Genomic DNA, 20,415 nt, shown 5'->3' on the forward strand with positions numbered 1-20,415 from the left:
CACGTTCGCTACGGTACGAATTCAATAGACCTCGTAAGTCTAGCATCTTCAAGAGATACGAGGTCGACGGACCTCGTACTACACCACGTAAAGTTTTAGTATGAGGTCAAAAAACCTCGTAATACACCAAAGTAAAGTACAGAGAAATAATACAATAGGGAACTTAACTTACTTATACTTATAACTATACAGTTTATACAAATCATGCCTACGTGGTTGCATTTTCGCGTTGGAAAATGGACAGCCAGGCTGCTCCTTTATGCTAAAAAATAACCAGCCCTTCTGTCATCAGGTGACCCAACTAGCCGCTAGCACTGCATTACCATGGCCCAAGGATCTCCACAGTAAAAGGAACAAATATGTACCTAATCCTCGGTCAGAGAGACATACTTGTGCTATTTATCGGTTTCAGCTTTTTCTGAGACAGGTTAATTGCTAAATTGGCGAAAACTAACTCATTAACAACATTTAATTGACAATATTCTAAATAGCTAAATGGTAAACTAAAATACTTTTTATATTCTTGCTTATAAGATCATTGTAATAGTATGTATTGTAACTTTAATTTTTCGTTTTCCTTTTACTTGATATTATAATAGCCTGACATTTCAAAAGTGCTTGGAAGCTTACTTGAAAGAAATTAATTTTGAATTTGAATTTTAAATGTATATTTGATAAAACATTTCTAATACTATATTATTTGACAGTATTCTTGCTATTAAAGGAAGAGTATAAAACATTAAATTATGGTTCTAGTAATTACAATGCAACTGCAACAATATTTTAACTATGTTTGAATTATTTTTTTTTATTATTTATTCATTATTTTTGTTTATTTTGTGTTGCATTTTTTTTTTATATTCCACAAAATATACTGACAAACCCAAAAAGCTTTTTCTCTCATACGTAACAAGTAGAGACGGGCCCGACATGGGTTTACCATAAAATTCAATTAAAAGTAAGCATCCCCCAATGAATAAGCGGTTTCATTGGACTTTAAAAAACGAAAACGTTTTTGTTGTTATGTAATTTCCCCATAGACATAACATTCGTGCATATAAACCGCTCACGTTAAAATAAAAACAAGACTCTCATTCGTTCAATTGATAAAGCTTGCGATAAATTATTGTACAATTCCAGCAAGATTAACTTGTGTGGAGTTTTAATTGTAAATACAAACTCTTCTTTTTTTTATACAACCAATATTTGTTAACACAATTTACATAATCCTAAACTTGTTATTAGTAGATTACAAAAAGAGATTATTATATTATTTTTGTAACTTTTTCTTCTATACTTCGTATTGTTATAAATGTTAAGTGAGAAAGTAAATTTTTTTGTTACGCTTAATCGACTACGCCTCAAATAAAAACTGATTAATTAAAAAAAAATTAAATGTTTACAATAATGGAAAGCTACATTATGTTACCGAGTTCCTCGAGTACGGGTGGTATTAACGTTAATTATTTATATTATTATAATTAAAGGAGGTATTTGTACGTAGTTTTTACAACAGTGATAGTATAAATAAGCGGGTATTAGATAATTTGAGTTCAGCTAGCTATTCTGTAACGATAATTTTATAACTCGCGAGTTTTGAATTTATCTCTATCTCTCTCTGTTCAACACGATACTATAAAATGAGAAAGGTAGCGATAAATTTAAAACTCGCAATTACATCATTGTTAGAGAATACCCTTGCAGTTCTTTGTTAGGCAGCGTATACACCGTCACACTGCTAGTTATGTAAGTGATTGATAATGTTTTATGTTGTAATTATTGATCATAAATTGTTTAGTGTGGCCATGGAAAACATGTCGGGCACGTGAGGTGAGTGTTGATACATTCTAAAGGGAACCCTTAAGCATACACCCAAGATCACAAGTCCTGGGACCTGCTCGAGGTGTTTCCTCTACCACAAAATGATATCAGTGAGTAAAAAGCGGTGTTTTATTACTGTATTCTCATAGGAACGGAAACCACATGGGTGAATCTGAGAGGCATCTGCTAGTAAACTATGAGCATAATTAATAAAGTTATCATTAAAATTTACAATTTTAAATGTATCCAGTTGTAGATTGCAGGAATGTTTCATAGAAACGGACATGCAAATTGCTGGAGCCGGCGATCATTTCTTATTATTTTTCAATTCATAAACGAAGTTGACGGCATTGCAATTTATTATGAAAGCGTCAGAGAAATGCATTGCACACTTTCTTGCAAGGATCCGTTACAATTTCCATAACTTTCTTTGATAGATTACTTTCCTGGCATGGAGCCCAACGATACATTGCTATTTCTCAGAAAGTGATCTCTTACTGTGGGTCTAGAATGTATTATAGCATGTAACTACCTAAAATACACCCGCACACTACAGAATCTGCAGTAATAAATTTGTTTACAGCAGTGGTTTTGTTATTCTGTTCTGTATAATGACTATTTATTACGATTTTAAAATGGAACTTTTCATTTTATAAAAAGGAGCTTTCCATTTTATAATGTCGAGAAATTGATTAATGTAGTGATTGTAAAAAATGTAGTATATTCTTCCTATTGCTTGGCAAATTCGTTCGTAACACTCCCGATGGTCCCGATGGTCCCCGTGCACAGGATTCACACCCGCGCAGTCCTTTCCCCCGTCGCCCGCATATCATGGGAGTGTCATCAGCGAACTTGCCAAGCTATAACGGCCAAAAAGTAATCGCATCTTTGCTACGTCGTAGAAGTTTGCTACGTAGTAGTTCGTAGCTACGTAGCGTTAGTTAGAATTTTATTATTAAGCTTTAGCGCTTTTTATGTTCTGTGGTTTTTGTGATTACTTATTACAAACAATATATTTATTAAAATACATACTGGGTTATCATACAATGGGGTTTATGATTGATGGGTACAAATTAGAAGCGACTAATTTGGAACTTATAATTACATTGCGTCTATAATATTTGGCTGAAGTGTGTCATTGGTTAAAATGTATCTACTGCGTATTGATGCTGCACTTCACACTCTTGAACCTATCTAGATCTAGATCAGCTGTACTGATCTCTAAGTTTGAAGTAGAACAATTCTTCTACTTCTACTATTTCAACTTTCTTCCATTTGTAAAGTTTTTCTATAACATTTTATTGGTGTGATAATCATGCACATTTTGAGAACCAATCAGTTTTTTGTTCACTATTTTTACGAGTTTGTTAACAAATAGGTGGTAAACTGATCATAAACTAACGTCTAGAATAACAACATCAAACAAAAATATTCTCGTATGTTGTTGATGATGTGACTTGACAACAAGCCAAATAAGTCATCAATAACCCGAAAAGCTTTGTCCTAATGAATAGTATAATAGTATAAAATTGCATAAATATATACTCAGAGACACAATTATTCGCCGACTTTGACTATTACGCGAGTATATTCAATTGTTTTAGAATTTAAACTATCGTGAGTGTTATTCATATTAATTGATTATGAAACACGGCTAAAACTCACGTGATATTAGTTACTAGTCAGGCATACTCCGACCTAATATCACGTGAGCTTTAGCCGTGTTTCATAATCAATTAATATATTCAATGGGGTGAATAATTGTGCCTCTGAGTATACAATGTTAGGTAGACATATAGCTACAACAATTTAAGCTTAAAACAACAATTTACCTTAATAGCCACTTATTTATATAGGAGGGAAAATATTAATTCAGTAAGACTCTCAAGTAGAAGGAAAAATCTTACCTTCCTCTAATTCAATTCAATATGGGTTTTTCATAAAAAAATTCAATTACCCGAGAGCGTGTTAATATTACCCGCCCGAGGGCGGACAGTCTCCCTTGGCCAGAGGTTTATAATTAGACTTTATAAAATTGTGATCATGGAATTTCCCTCCAAGTAAAATATAGTGAGTTGTCATCATGTTTCGTCTTCTATAAAACATACATTTCAATAGGTAAACTTTCCTAAATTTTCTTTATTACATTATTATTCTTCTTGATGTTAGTTATAACCAAATAGAATCAAGAAGATTAAAAAATAATAAATGCTTAATGTTAATTCACGGCCTCCGTGGCGCAGTGGTGTGCGCGATAGATTTACATGACGGAGGTCCTAGGTTCGATCCCCGGCTGGCCCGAATGAGGTTTTCGTAATTGGTCCAGGCTGGCTGGTGGGAGGCTTTGGCCGTGGCTATTTACCACCCTATCGACAAAGACGTACCGCCAAGCGATTTAGCGTTCCGGTACGATGTCGTGTAGAAACCGAAAGGAGTGTGGATTTTCATCTTCCTCCTAACAAGTTAGCCCGCTTCCATCTGAGACTACATCATCACTCGGGTGGTAACTAGCCACGGCCGAAGCCTCCCACCAGCCAGACCTGGACCAATTAAGAAAACCTCAATCGGCTCAGCCGGGGATTGAACCCAGGACCTCCGTCTTATAAATCCACCGCGCATACCACTGCGCCACGGAGGCCGTCGGAGGCCTTTTGTGTGATGTACGGGACATCATATATCATCTGTACTGAAAATATCATCCAAACTAATTCAACTAAGCGTTAATACAAGCGTGTGGCGCAGATTTGGATGCACGGAGCGAAAGGAATGCAGCAATGCATTCAACACGACATGTTATGCCGGAATTAAGACGAGTTATATCGGGCAGAATAGAAACGCCGAGCGCCACAAGCGTAATGTTCCTTATCTATGCTTGAAGATATTTTGCCACCAACATATGTATAGTGGATGTACGCTCGGCTTAGCTATAATTCCCAAGGAACGTAAAGCGTAGTTTATACCCAAGTGACGAGGATTGCGAGGTTGTAGGTATGTGGACATATTATACCTCTTCCATAGATCAAGTTAATTGTACTCAAGGGACGTGGTCATGTCGCGAGCTGTAACACTTCGATACACTGCGCAAATACCCATAAGTCTGGCAAGTTTGTTGATGACTCTCCCATGATATGCGGGCGACGAGGGGAAAGACTGCGCCGGCGTGCAATTGTGCGTGCGGGGAAGTGAGGTGCATCAGTCGTCGATTTTTCATTCATCGCTACACGTCCCCCGGCCCGCGCGGCCCACCGGGATTGTTACGAACGAAATTGCCAAGCTATACCTACTTATGTTATAAAGAATCGGCTATGTTTCTGCCACTTACACCTTATTCCTCATGGTGACCAGCTGGCTTATTCACCGTTTTAGTCTTTATTATCAATCTATTAAAATAAACATCAAATTAATACTTACATGCCAACACGTAGACAGGTTGTTCGTCATTAATCTGGCAATACACTTCACACTCACACATAGATACGTAGTTGGTGCCATTCGTGTGTTTCAGTTGTTTGACAGCGAGATACCGTCTACCTATTTTATAAGTCTATGGACGGAACTACTGTACCTACATAAGTACTGTAGTTACGTCTTGATTCGCTGTTCTTGATATAAGATAACAAATAAGCTATAAGCCCTTCTTAAATTTCACTACAAAGGTAGGCCCTTAACCTTAATCCCTTTGTACAAACATCCTTTGGTTAAAGTACGGTAAAGTATCTTTATTTATTCTAGCATTCGGTAATGTATTTAAAGTAAATAATTTATATAAAATAGGATTATTTTCTTTCTTTGTTGTTGAGGAATTAATATAATTTACCTACTCTTTGTAGTAGATAAAATACCTCTCTCTAATATTATTATTATTTATAAAAAATATTATTATTTAAAAAAATAATTCATTGGTACGGCAAATACACCCAACCAGACCAGTAATATTTGTCTTGAAATTTAAATTTTCAAAAGTGACTTTTCACAATTATCTAAACATTAGCCGACGTCCTACGGCTTCACCCGCATAGTTGCCGTTCCAGTGAGATTTTTTTTTGTGTTGAGTAAGTGCCGATGGCTCCATGTGGGACCACTACGGCGACTCCGGGGGGTTTGGGCGAGCGCAGAAGCATCGCCTGATGAGACCCGAAGGCTGAAATAAAGATAGAGGACGGAACGACTCTCTAAGGGCGTCTCCTATGAGACTCACACCTCGGCTTATAGGGCCATTTGGGAGGGGGTAACCGTGACCTGCGTTAATCAGTCCGGACGCCCCCAATTTCGGTAAGACCACGATGATATTAATATAGCATATGACAGTCACAAAAACGTGGTTTTCTAGTGGATAAATATTTTTTAAAGTCGCTTCAGTAGTTCGAGAGATTATTCCATACAATACACAAACTTTACCTCTAAAATATGAGTTACCTATAGATTAGGATCATATCTCCTGTATAAGCTTGGTTTTTAAATGAAATATGCGTAGAGGGTTTTTGATTGGGTCTGGATAGACTGGTGTTTTGCGGAAAATTATTAAAAAATAGAGACAGTCAGAAAAATCAGTATACCAGACAAAATGTAAGAAGGAAAAAAAATGCGAAAATGCCCCTTTTTAGGAAATCAGTCAATAAAAGTCTCAGAGCATTATGGTAATCTTTTTATTAACAATAAAATGAATAGAGTGCATACATAATGAATTCCCAATTTTAGTTCCACAAGCCTGATAACTGCGAAATACTACTGAATCACATTACCGCCATCTTTTAAATACTTCGCCGCTAATAAAACTCAATTTAATTGTAAAGATTAATAATAAACAATAATCATGTTTACACTTAATTAAATTAATTTCGAATTAGTAATGATTGTGTAAAATCTGCCAAAAATATCTGTGAATTTAATAATAAATTATTATTAATAAATATATACATTTATTATTGTACATATAATTATATTCTAGATATGTGTCGGTTTATGTGGCAAGGTGGGCCAGGCAAACCAGAGGTAAGAAGCGGCAGCAAACTATTTTTGTCGTAGACAAAGAAATCAATAGACAAGTGATTGACGTGACATCACAATAACACCAAACAGTTTTTAACTAAAACATTTAGCTAACGAGTTACTTATAGTTTGGAACAGGTATTAGCTCAAATTAAGTTCATTCTAGTTTGGACCATCGTTGTGCACGGTTTGCATACACCGAAAATAAAATCGCTTTGTCTAATTTATTTACTGAATATCTGCATAGGTTGTCCTGTTATTAGGGCGGCCGCATACGCTCGTTTTTCGAATGCGCTATTTAGATTTTTAATTCAATGAGACTACCGCAGACGTTTTTTCTCATTCGGAATGTATATTCATCACTTACGCACGGAATTGGATCCGTTTGAAAAAAAACGTACGTGCTTCAATTATTATATTTTATATTGTATTTAATGCATTGCAGATGCAGATTCGGATAAAACGAGTGTATGTAAATTAATAAAAATATCCAACCATGTATTTACTTCTCTATCTACGATTTTTGTGGTTCACAGATATTTTCCACGAATTTCACAAAAAAAATACCACCTATTCTCCGTACATCCACGGCTATAAATACTAACTTTACATGATAAGCACTCCTCGTATTCAATCGCATAACGCATCTTACCAATTTATAATCGAGAAATATAAGAAGAAAAAATTTTATGGAATATAATAACAATAAATAAATTTTCTATTTACATTTTAAAAATTGTATCCTATCTATTATAATCTGGGTGAGTTAGGAAATGAAGCCTTTGATTAAACTATGAATTCACTAATTATATATAATTTCGCTGATGGCATCGTTATAATGGATTTTTTTATAAACTATTTGAGAAACATTTGGTACATTTTTGGCCACGCTTGCAATGAAATGAGAATTAACGATAATATTGTATATCAACGTATGAAATGTTACTGGCAATATTTACTCGTACTATACTACAATAATAGTAATTACAAAACGATGCATCACAAAACATCAGGACGTTCGACAGAAGTAACAATTTAAACTTGCTGCCGCATGTGTGAGAGAAACGGTAGCCAGACATAGTAGTGCCGTAACGCGTTACGTTACGAATCGGTTTAAACTCCCATAAGAAGTAATCACTTCAAAACCACCTCTGTGGCGCTGCCTTCTTGAAAGTCTTGAGCTGTCTTGAAAGTATTCCTAGAAGTAGAAGATTAAAAAGAACCAATTGGTCGATTATAGTCGAAAGTGATTCAAAATCTTTAAGTTACTAAAAATTTTATACATATTTTATACATCTAACTATTACTTTTCTCTTAGTTCACATAGCTGAAATAGAGTATACAAAATAATATAATTGCCAATTGCTTACCCAAATAGATGTATTATTTTTTTTCATGAAAGTGTTTCACTTTATAAAAGTAGTTATGTTAGGGAATCGAAACTGAATAATTTAATTTTTAATTTCAATTTTCTTTCAATTAAATTAGTGATACCACTAGATTTATATATGCAGTTTATGTAAAATATTATGTACATTTCTACTGAGGAAATGCTAATAATATTGCCAGTAACATATAATAATTAAATATCATCATTATTCCCAATGATGTATTCATCAACAAAATACAAAAACCTCCATTCGCTAAATCTAATTTTATTCAAGCGTGGCGATACACTTTATATGGTCGTTTCACTTATTTCGTAAGTTTATACTTAAAACAAAATTTGTTTCTCACAACATAGACCCTCCACATCTTCCCGACCATCGTATATTACAGCTCGTGGCTTAAAAAAACCATTCCCTTTGAAAAACAGCAGCTTACAAATATCTACGTATCGTAAGTAAGTATTTACAAATGTCCTTAACATTACATTTACTTACACAATAAACGATTGGTACATTTCGAAATTAGTTACGACCATTTCTTTTACATATATTGAATGAAAAGGAAACTAGAAAATAAATAAAAATCCATCAAATATACTCACTCCCCCGATATTAGGTATGTCGACGAATTGTGATAATACATCCTATAAATTAATTTGGGTTATACCTACAGAATTTAAGTACAAAACTTGTTGTCATTTGATTAATATTTTTACATTAAAACATTTTACCTACTTACATTATTTTGGCAGTAGTGATTTTAATTTATTAAATCCGATGTATGCACTAAACTTTTTAGGCTACGTACCTTAACATATAGTTTTATGTAACAAATTACAACATTAGATTGAAATTAATGCAACAAAGTCAATACATTGGTTAACAAGTGCCTTTTAGGTCATTATTTTTTTTCCTTCTTAAAAATAGTTGAGGAGTCCATTCGATTCGGAATCGCATGTTTATTTTTGTTTTTAAATTTTGATAATTGAAGGGCCGCTCGCAAATATTGCAAAATGTTGTTTATACATTTTAACTAAAAATAAATCAGTTTTTTTTTATTTATATATCAAAAACTAAAAGGCATTTATTAACTAGAGTATCTACAACTGTTTTTATGAAATGCAATGTATAATTTCGTAATTTATATAGTTCACGGAATATTCAACAGAATTTATAGATAACTGAAATTTTAACTTCAACCCAAACAAAATCACATTATTATTAATATAATTGAAAATAAATCCATCTCATATCAAATCCTCCATGTTTCTATAATAATTAAAGCTCCAATTTATAAATTATGATATAGTTCCAATCCGTTAGTAATTCAGTAAATATTCAATTAATTTGGCACAAGATTTGGCTTGTAGATCAAAGATATTTATTAAACTTCACAAAACGACCAATTTTTCAATAATTAAAATTATCTGAGAAATAATGTTAAACAATACAATTCACCTTACTTACACTTTATGTAATAACCGTTTTACACATAATTATATTTAATAACATAGACAATTATGTACGTACATAGTATGTACAACATACAATTGCTAAAAATTTAAAGACGGTGGCCCTATAGGGCCGATCCAATGTCGCGGCTTGGGCTCACCGCTTGTCACTCACTTCCACTTCACATCCCCACATACTTAAACAACATTAAAGATAATATTGTCTTGGCAAAATCTCACTCCACGAACACTCGTCATTTACAGCGAGTCGTATATACTAAGTATATGTATATAAATTTGATAAAGTTAATTCGTATTTAAATATTAATTATCATAAAAACACTTCGATAAAGTCCACGTACTACTGAAGTTCGCAGCGCACTATGAGGGGCTTTAGGATTGTTTACAATGGGCACAGGGTGTTAACAGACGGGCAGACGCAGCCGCGGCGGCTCGGCCGCGCACAAGGGGGAGGCGCGCCGTTAAATGATGCTCTCTCGATTCCGCTCGTTGTCCTCCTGCGAGCTCAACGAGCTACCACCGCAGATCTGCATCTCGATTTCTTGCAACCTACAAAATTAAATGGAACTTTGATATTTTAAATGCACTTACATTTTAGACAACGTAACGTTTATGAATTGCTTATAAACATAACAATTTTTTTCTGATTGTGTAAGTGCTGTAGGCTCCTCATGGGACCTCAGCGACGTCACCGGGGGGTTTAGGCGAGCGCAGAATCATCGCCTGATAGGGCCCGAAGGCAGAAGTAGAGTAGATGGGCGGAACGACTCTCTAAGGACGTCTCTGAGACTCGGACCTCGGCTTAAAGGGAATCATAACAAAGTGGTGGATCCAAAACAAAGTGGTGGATCCAATGCAGGTACAACTTTTATACTATATAAATTTAGATTAAATCCTATAGAAGGAACTTGTTTTCTCGGTTAATTACTATGAATACATGTAAAGATTTTCTTTATTATATACGAGTATTCTCAATCTGATCTAAAATACTAATATAGTATCTAATTAATAATTTAAATGAAAGTTTTTGAAAGATAAAAAAAAGTTAGAAAGAAAATAAAATTTGGTGGATACGTCATCATTATTCAAAATGATAGACACAATATATAGGTGCTACCGGAATACATACATTATTACTAAGCTAGGTCCTATACAGCCTTGTTAAATCTTGTTCGACATTCGTCAAGATTTAATGTAAGAGAAAAATACCTGTGATGTACTTCCCATCGTTGCTGATTTAACTCTGCTGACATAGCGGCATTCTCTGTTTCGACTGTGTACAGTCGTTCTCGTAACCGTTTGATCTCGCATTCTAGAGCATCGTGGGAATCTAAATGGACCCTGGGGGCGACGCTGCTGGCCGCCACGCTGCCGCCGCCCGCCGCGCTGCTGCGGACGCTTGACGCACATGACACTACTGGTGACGCTACACGAAGAGGGCTTACAGAAGAACTGCAACACAAAAGTTAGGGTTTATAACAATAATATTATAAAGGCGAAAGTTTGTGTGTAAGTATGTTTGTTCCTCTTTTACGCTGCGGCTACAGAAGCGATTGGGCTGAAATTTGGAATGGAGATAGATTTTACTCTGTATTAACACATAAGCTACTTTTCATCCCGGAGAAATCAATGGTTCTCGCGGGATTTGTGAAAAACTGAATTCCACGCGGACGAAGTCGCAGGCGCCCGCTAGTTACGCAAGCGATACGAGGCATAAGCCGTTGATACTTTGTAAATAATCTGTCTTTATTGGAAGCTTAGACATATTAAAATTTAATATAAACGCGCGTCATAAAATGTATCGTGTTAAAGGTTTTAAGACTATATTTGTACATACGCAACATATTCGCTGCTTTATAAGAAAATATAATCTGTATTAAACGATAATCTTAAGGAAATAAAAACTAAAATACTAGAATATATAATTAATAATATTTCATGTTCATATATAGGATTTATTATTAACTAGCGGACCGTCCGCGTGGAATTTAGTTTTTCACAAATCCCTTGGGAACCATGGATTTTTCCGGAATAAACAGTAGCCTATGTTAATCCAGATTATAATATATCTTAATACCAAATTTCAGCAAATTCGGTTCAGTAGTCGAGGCGTGAAAGAGTAACAAACATTTACATCATCAAAATCATCAGTTTTCGCAAATCTCGGGAAAACATGGATTTTTTCGGAATAAAAAGTAAGTAGCCTATGTGTTAATGTATAGTGAAATCTATTTCCATTCCTAATTTCAGACAAATCGCAGTAGTAGCGGCGTTAAAGAGTAACAAACATCCAAACAAACATACATCCAAACATCCATACAAACTTTGGCATTTATAATATTGGTAGGATTTTAGATGGTTATTGGGCTTATTTTGACGAAACAAGTCTAATTATAAGTAGTTCCATAAGTAAAACTTACCTACATAAAATCTTACTTAGTCTTACAACTTTAATAATTATGTAGGTATATAATACCTGTACTACAAGACAAAGATAGGTGTTAAGAAGAGTTAGATGAGAGAGATTACCTAAATAGCTGGTCCCGGTAAGATGGCGGGTGCGAGGAGTGCAGTGGCGGGGGTATGGGCGCCGGCGGAAGCTGCATCTCCTCTAGCGCCACTTTCACGTACGACTCCACATACGGCGGTGCGGACTGACACCGACCCATCGCCACTATAAACCATTCATCATCACTAACAACCCATATACAGCTCACTAAGAACGATTCTCCTCTCAGGGTTAGGCTAATAGTCTATCGCGCTGGCCCAATGCGTCTTGGCAGACTAACACACGCAAAGAATTAGAAAATGTCAGGTATGCAAATTGTAGACCATTACGTTACATTATTATACTAGCGGACGCCCGTGATTTCGTCCAGTTTATTTTTTTTTTTCAGAAATTGCGCGAGATGATGTTTTTGGGATAAAATGCTGCTCAGTGACTTCTTTTATCTTCCAGTGAAAGTCTTATTAAAATCGGTTAAGCCATTACAAAGATTAGCCCGTCCCAACAGACAGACAGGTAGCCAAAATGTATTTTATCGGACAAAAGCAAACTTTAAAAGCCCAAACTGCTTTACGTATTTTTTGACGTCTTGAATTAGAATCTAGACGGTAGAACAGACACCAAATATTTTTCTTTTGTAGACTGATGTTAAAGATAAAAACAGATTGCAATTCTCGATATCCTGTCTAACTTTATTACTAAAAGTTCTGATTTAGGCTAAGTTCAGATGACAAATAATCTGACGCACTAATAATCTTTACTACAGTCCTACTTGATGTGTATTGTTTACCGACAGAATAGAAATAAAGGTAGAAAACGCATCTAGAAAAAAAATGTAATAAAAAGTATCTATAATAATCAAGAAGCGCGACTGAACGCGCGTTCGGCTATGTGTTATCTGAACCTAGCCTTAAAGGATAATTAAAAAAGTGTGTATACCTCTTTCATGAGGTCTTTTCTTATATTTCTCAAGTCTCTTGACTGCTATGGCTTCGAGGCGGACCCTGGCGGCTGGATACTCCTTGAGCACGTCCCACATGTCCTTCTTGCTCAGCACGAACAGATCCGAATAGCCAACGGATCGTACCGATGCTGTGCGCCGGTTGCCTGTCGACGTGTCATCCACACACTCCGTGCCAAAGGGCGCCGGGTTGCAAAACCATTGAACCTTTTCAGCTTTAGCACACCAACTCAAAGCCGAAAAAGATCAGTACATATAAAACCACACTGTACGTCTACATACCGAAGGTGAGAAAATCTTGCCCCATGTCCGTTTCGTGTAACACAAAAGTAAATAAATAAAAAAAAACATCATCCCCATCCAAACGAGTAGCACACTCGAAATGAAGATAACATAGCTTGAACAGTCACAACAATTTGAAAAATAACTGTAAGAAGCTGTTTCTATCGAGGTTGATTTGTGCTTCAAGACAAAGCGTTTAGGGTTTAAAAATATGGTAAATAAGAATGAATATTTATTAGTAAAATAAGTAAGCACATCCTACTTACGGCAATGATAGTTCAAATTAAATAAATCACTTACATAGCCGGACAAAATGACATAAAATCATTAATCGGTAAATATAGAACATTAAAGTATCATTGGACGTTAACTTGTTATTACCACCAGAGTTACTTGCAGCAATTTAATTCATATAAGAGTCATTAGTCTCATTAAATACGCAGTGAATTCGCGTCTGATATACTCTGTATTCTCTAGAAGTAATAACACGTCATTTCCGTGGGGGGGTTTCATGCACCAAGAAGTCACGCCAAATATATAAAGTATTCAGGGAGGATGCAAAGCGGTCGGGGACACTGCCTTCAATAAAACCAAAGGAGATGAAACTAAAGGCAAACAAACCACATGACCATTGACCGTCGAACCAATGTGCCTACAAGTCGATAACGTGGAAAGCAAAATCAGAACGAACATAACAAAATTAACATCGCTAGCGCATACATTGAATGATTTTAATGATGAAAAAGTAATAAAAAAATGAAAAAACAGTTTGTCTATTGCATTATAATGCGATATGGATAATTTATAATGCATACAAATGTGATAAAGAAACAATAAAATGTAAAGCGTTTCCTTTTAACAGTAATAACAATGGACGACGTTAGCGCTATTCGATCCCCAGTATTGGTTATTAATTGGATTTTTGTTTACTTTTTTTTTTCAAACAGCGTTAACGTGCATCCATGAGTGATGTCCCAAAACCTGTTGGTAGCTTCACGGCCGCTCCCTCGGCCTGATTGCAGCGTCTCCTCGATTCGTTTGCTTTTGCTTTTAAAAAACTTTTGAAAGAATAAAAAAAGAGTAGAATAATGGCGTGGCGTCTCGGGCCGTGGCGATATTTACCAAGTTGTTTACCTGCCGTGCCCATGTTCAGAATGGAAATTTCGCCAAAATAAGAACCAGCCCTGAGTGTTGCTAACACTGTCTTTCCATTGTCGCCAACAACCATTAGTCTGCCTCGGTTGACTATGTACATCTCCTTCCCGACTTCACCTACAGAAAACGGTAAAATTAGATGAATGCTCAACTAAGCGAAAACAGGCAATTTTGAAAAATGGATTTTCCTCACCTTTCCTACATATGTAGTCTCCAGGTGAAAACAGAACAGGTCGAAGTCTCAGCACGAGCTCGCATAGGAATCCAGCTTCAGTGTTTTGGAAAATCTCCACCCTGGTTAAATACAAAATAATATTGCAAATTTAGCAATACTTACCTCCGACAGTTAATACTTTATTTTGTTACAACTATGGTTTTTGTAACAAAATTCCTTTCATGGAAACGATAAAACAAAATAAATATTTAAACATACGCTATTTTTCAATAACATCTAGAATATCTTTTAGATATCCAAAGTAATATTTTATACAGGTAATTTGATTTATTACCTTGTTTATAAGACTGCCACTTTATTTAGTCAATTAAGACGACTTGTCTGTAATATGTTTAGAATATAAATTTTGAATATATCGTTTTTTTATCTTTAAATTCACAGTGTAGTGTTTGTGTATACTAAATAGATACCTACAATACTACATACACTATTTCATGTATATTGGTAGTGGGGGCAATGGGACAATCTATCACCGGCGCTTGACCGGGGTGGTCGTGTGCGGTCTGCTTGCCATACCAGTGTAGGAATGAGCCAGTGATTAGCTTATCTTATAGTAAGGACGAGGGTCCTTACACACATCTCTACTCTTGTCTACTCTACATTCTTCTGTATAAGCGGGTTTTAACAGATCGTCAACTTAGCATATATTTGTTTAATACAAAACCGCAGTCTACAAATATGTATCATATCAAAGCTTTAACATTTCGTTGTAGAGCTCCCAAAATAAATTGCTAAAATCGTGTTTTTTTAAACCAAAGATAGGCGGCGTTTAGGTGGAAAACAGAAACGCTCGAAAGAGCCATTTGGCGACAAAAATTTACGGATCGTATGAAGGAACACTGTTGAATTATTCATGGACGTAAAAAGCGAATATTTCTGTTTTTTAATTATACAACACGGAATATTAAACATTGACTGCTCTCGCTGACTTAATACCTTTACATTTTCATAACAAGCTGTTCCTCGTGACTTGTTTAGCATGGATTAGCCGTACTAATGTATTTGTTACTTTATTGTAATGGCAGTGAGGCAACGCGAGCGGGATGATGGATGGTAATACATCGCTGGACTTTTTCAACATTTTCTGGGTCCGTATTTAGTCATATTTAATGAATTTATAACTTAGATGAAAAATAATGGCCAAATGCACTCTAATTATGCCTGCTAATGAAAACAAACAGTAGATACGAATATACTAACAATTATTGGGTACTATGTAGAATCATAATATATTTGTATTAGACTACAAGCCCTTGAACAAAAATTACCTGTGAAATTACCGCTCAGAAATGACGGCATAGTGCTCAGAGTTATTTTCTAATATAGTAACAGCCTTCTAAGTGTTTTTCACGTTGGGTCATTTTACAGGTAATTTTTGTTCAAGGGCTTGTAGTCTATATATAATTTATATTCGTTTTAAGTCGAAAGTTATTGGCGTGGGTTTCCTGCCCATGTTTAAAATCTTGTCAAAATTTGTGTTTACTACATTAAAGTCTGGCAAGTTGATGACACTCCCATGATATGCGGGCGACGGGGAGAGAGACTGCGTGTGTGTGAAATCATGCGAGCGGGGAGGTGAGGTGCATCAGTCGCGGGTTCTTCATTCATCGCTACACGCCCCCCGGCCCGCGCGGACCATCGGGTATGTTACGAACGAAGTTGCCAAGCTATAGTTCTTGTAGTAGTTTGTGTAAGCTCGTGGCCTTTCGGAATCAGTCGTAAGCGGCGTTTGATTAGGTGTAGTTTGGAAAGCATTTATGGCGTGTAACTTCCCGCGCGTATTATATTTGAAACCCCATCTCACGACCGACTTGAGTCTTAAGAGGTACGTACTTGTAAGTACCTCTTAAGACTCAAGTGATTATTAATTAACCTTTTTAGACTCAAATGATTGTTAATTAGCAGCTATTTATTTTACATTACGAAATATTGTATTGGCCGTAGTTGAAATTCAGAAGTTGATGCCCGAGGACTTTCTTACTTTCTTACCTTCCAATGTACCGATCAAATAACTAATTATCATCATCATCATCATCATATCTGCCGATGGACGTCCACTGCAGGACATAGGTCTTTTGTAGGGACTTCCAAACATCACAATACCGATCCACCTGCATCCAGCGAATTCCTACGACTCGCTTGATGTCGTCAGTCCACCTGATAGTGGGTCGACCAAAGCTGAGCTGAGCGCCATTCGAGCACTTTGGGACCCCAACGTCCGTCGGCTCTTCGAACTATGTGCCCCGCCCATTGCTACTTTAGCTTCGCAGCTCGTTGAGCTATGTCGGTGACTCTGGTTCTTCTGCGGATCTCCTCATTTCTGATTCGATCACGCAGAAACTAATTTCTAACTAATTATATGATTAAAAAATGAAGTAAAAGTTGTTTATAGAAGAAAATCCGCTGGGGGAAAAGGAAATACGTACCTCTTCAACGTGTCAAGATGAACGTTGATGGCAATTTCCGCTTTCAATTTATCTGGCAGGCAGGACACCGCCTTCTCTTCGTCGGAACACTTCTGCGTCAGCCACAGATAGTCGAACCACTTGATCACTTTCACTTGCAAGTGTGTTGGAACTCGCCGCATCCTCATGTACGTTTTCACACCGTCTAGTTTTGCTACACAAAAAAATATTGTTACAATTTTTGTTTTACATGTTACGTTTACTTGCTTGGTGAGTCTTGAAAGGCGTCCGCGAATAAAGAAGCTTCTTTTTTGAAGTCGGATAAAAATATGTCAAGACAAATGCAATTGCCTTCTTCTACTTGCACGTCTGTCCGGAACAGACTCGCAAACATGTAAATTGTGAAAAGCTGGCAACTGGCAAGCATGTAAATGTAGCATTAGATATTAGCTGTGCTCAGTTATTTCAACCGTTTCCTGTGGAAATATGGGGAAACAAGTCTGAAATCTATCGAAAATTTTATGAAAATTGACGAAAAACTGATGTAGTTAAAAGACAGATGGATCACAAATAAAGTTGCAATTGTATTAAAAGTTCATACGTAATTAATATGATTGCGAACTAGAGTAACAAATTTTAGTTGTCATTAGGGAGGTTAAACAGCCTGCTATCATCCATATTCGGCTCACTGCTAGAGAGGCTAGGCCAATAGTCCAGAGAATTAAAAAAATCTCTGGTTTTCAGGTTTCCTCACGTCGTTTTTCCTTTACCGTTTAAGACTCATTATATTTAATTTCTTAAAATGCACACAACTGAAAAGATTGAGGTGCATGCCCTGGACCGGATTCGAACCCACACCCTTCGGAATCGGAGTTAAATAGCCTACTGGTAGAGAATTTGTAAATCCGCCACTAAGCATCCCCGGACGAGGTCTATCCTAATGAGCCCTACTACTAATAAAACAACATTCTCACTTGTATAAACTCAAAGTCAAATTATTCGCTTGCCAAGTTGTGCTAAAGGTAAATTGTAGCGTTTCAGATTTCCCAATTGTAATCAGTTAACGTTCGGAAAGTTAGTCAAGTTAAACTGGAAGTACGGTTTCGTGTATCGGACACAAAGTTTGAGTTTGCAAGAAATAATTACGATCTTCGGTTTACTTTTTGGCATTAAAAATGTGAACATTGAGAGACACCTGTAATAGACTACAAGCCCTTGAAAAAAAATTACCAGTGAAATTAATCAACGTGAATAACGCTCAGAAGGCTGTTACTATACCAGAAAATAACTCTGAGCACAATGCCGTCACTTCTGAGCGGTACAGGTGAGTAAGCGAGCGAATGGTATTTCTCATTTACAAATGATGAATTACGACTAATTATTAATGTACAGCTTTGTTATAGTGTTATAGATGATTAAAAATAAATGTCGAAAAACCTAGTGCCGTACAAAAGTAGTGGTACCGGAAGTCATTACAAATTTTTAATTCGTCGACAGACGCAATATAGGCCAATATATTACTGTACGGCATTTGTGTAATTCCTTTTGTACACATATACATATACTTTACCCGTAAAGGCCGTACATATTTCCAGTGCAGGAGTCGAAAGATAAGGGGCGCAACCTTTATCTCTGATCACCTATATGGGTGATGATGATATTGAACGTACATGATGATGAAAGCTATTACGTACTAGTACGTTCTAGCGTACGTACTAGTACGTAATACTTTCTAGTAGTCGAAACTAAGAGTTCCTTGTGGACTACGGAACCCTAAAAAAGTAATAACGAGAAACATTTCAATTCTATAGCAAATTAGAAAATTAATGACCAACTCTCTTTAGCGCGATGTAACAAGCCCACATTTGCGGTGGGTAATTTAATTTTCCCTGAGGACGTTTCCGGGTATAAACCACGTTCACAGTTTACGTTAGTATCTTGAAAACCGCCAATAAAATTTTTATTTGTTTCTCTCTCTACTTTATTTCCCAGTTTCGTTATAGGTTTTAATAGATGTAGCAGTAAAGCTTTAGTATTTACTTGATACTGGATTAGACAGGTACTAAAGATATTTTAAATTCTTAAGAGATTTTGAACACTGTACAATTTTATGAGAGTGTGACAATTGCTAACAACATTATTTTTTTTTAATTCTCAACAAGTTAGGCAAAGATGGCCGCGGGCTAACTTGTTGGGAAGAGGATGAAAATTTACACCCCTTTCGGTTTCTACACGACAACGGTAAATCGCTTGGCGGTACGTATTTGTCGGTACACTAGCCACGGCCACGGCTGCTTCCCACCAGCCAGACCTGGACCAATTAAAAAAACCTCGATCAGCCCAGCTGGAGATCGAATCGAATCGAATCTATAAACTACCTCCCTGCCATATTTCAGCTTTGTACATCAAGCTGTTTTTGAGATTTCGTGATGAATGAACTTTCGCATTCATATAATAAGATATACGTTAGCCCGCTTCCATCTTAGACTGCATCATCACTTACCACCAAGTGAGATTGTAGTCAAAGACTAACTTGTAAAGAATAAAAAAAAAGAAAAAAAAAACACCCACGTTCATCACAAAACTATTTTCCAGTTGTGGGAAAAGAACCCATAATAAATAATATTTGATAAAACATAAGTAGTTCTCATCTGTATGCAGATGGATGAGGCGTCTCTTCAAATATAGAAATATTATTATCTCATTATGCACGAGAATTGATTTATTTATTATTATTTTAATTAAAGCTGTAGCCAAGCACAAATCTTTAGTCCAAACTCAACTAGCAGTGATTGCTATCCGAGGTCAAGACAAGTTCAACAATTTGAATATAGACTAGGTACTCATTGGCGGAGTGACTGCACTCTGAACCGTTGTATTCTAAACACTAAACAAACGTACAACGGCTTCCAAATAGAGGTACTTACTGCGCTTTGACATAAAGACCATAATGGAATGACAGGTGTTTTACGGTAGACCGCTTAGGACGACTCTCGTGAAGTCTAGAGACAACGTTGTCCAGAATCTATACATATAGTACGAGATCCGGCATAAGAAATATGTACCCTCATCTGTTATTTATTAGGGAAAATACTATGTAGAAGATATTCACACATTTCACACATTGCAAAAAAAGACATTACTTAAAAGAATATACCCAATACCCAACCAACGTATACCCAACGTACAGGTTGCCTGCTT

General features: G+C 36.1%; 1 protein-coding gene across 4 annotated transcripts in view; it reads right to left on the minus strand.

Annotated features, from left to right (window-relative positions):
- Positions 1 to 6,456: 6,456 nt before the first annotated feature.
- LOC112045666 (cyclic nucleotide-gated cation channel alpha-3) overlaps positions 6,457 to 20,415 on the minus strand; it is a 159,756-nt gene continuing 145,797 nt past the window's right edge. Inside the window, exons 7-13 of one of the 4 annotated variants that reach the window (XM_052881389.1) lie at positions 17,236 to 17,428; positions 14,768 to 14,868; positions 14,554 to 14,691; positions 13,116 to 13,268; positions 12,200 to 12,344; positions 10,880 to 11,122; positions 6,457 to 10,219 (exon numbers count right to left, since the gene is read on the minus strand). In XM_052881389.1, coding sequence (XP_052737349.1) covers positions 10,132 to 10,219; positions 10,880 to 11,122; positions 12,200 to 12,344; positions 13,116 to 13,268; positions 14,554 to 14,691; positions 14,768 to 14,868; positions 17,236 to 17,428 — 1,061 coding nt within the window. In that variant the 3' untranslated portion in view covers positions 6,457 to 10,131. Of the gene's footprint in view, positions 10,220 to 10,879; positions 11,123 to 12,199; positions 12,345 to 13,115; positions 13,284 to 14,541; positions 14,692 to 14,767; positions 14,869 to 17,235; positions 17,429 to 20,415 lie in introns of all 4 variants that reach the window. The other 3 variants (XM_052881387.1, XM_052881388.1, XM_052881386.1) reach the window with 3 other exon arrangements.

This window comes from Bicyclus anynana, chromosome 4, assembly GCF_947172395.1.
Source record: "Bicyclus anynana chromosome 4, ilBicAnyn1.1, whole genome shotgun sequence".
Lineage (NCBI taxonomy): Eukaryota > Metazoa > Arthropoda > Insecta > Lepidoptera > Nymphalidae > Bicyclus > Bicyclus anynana.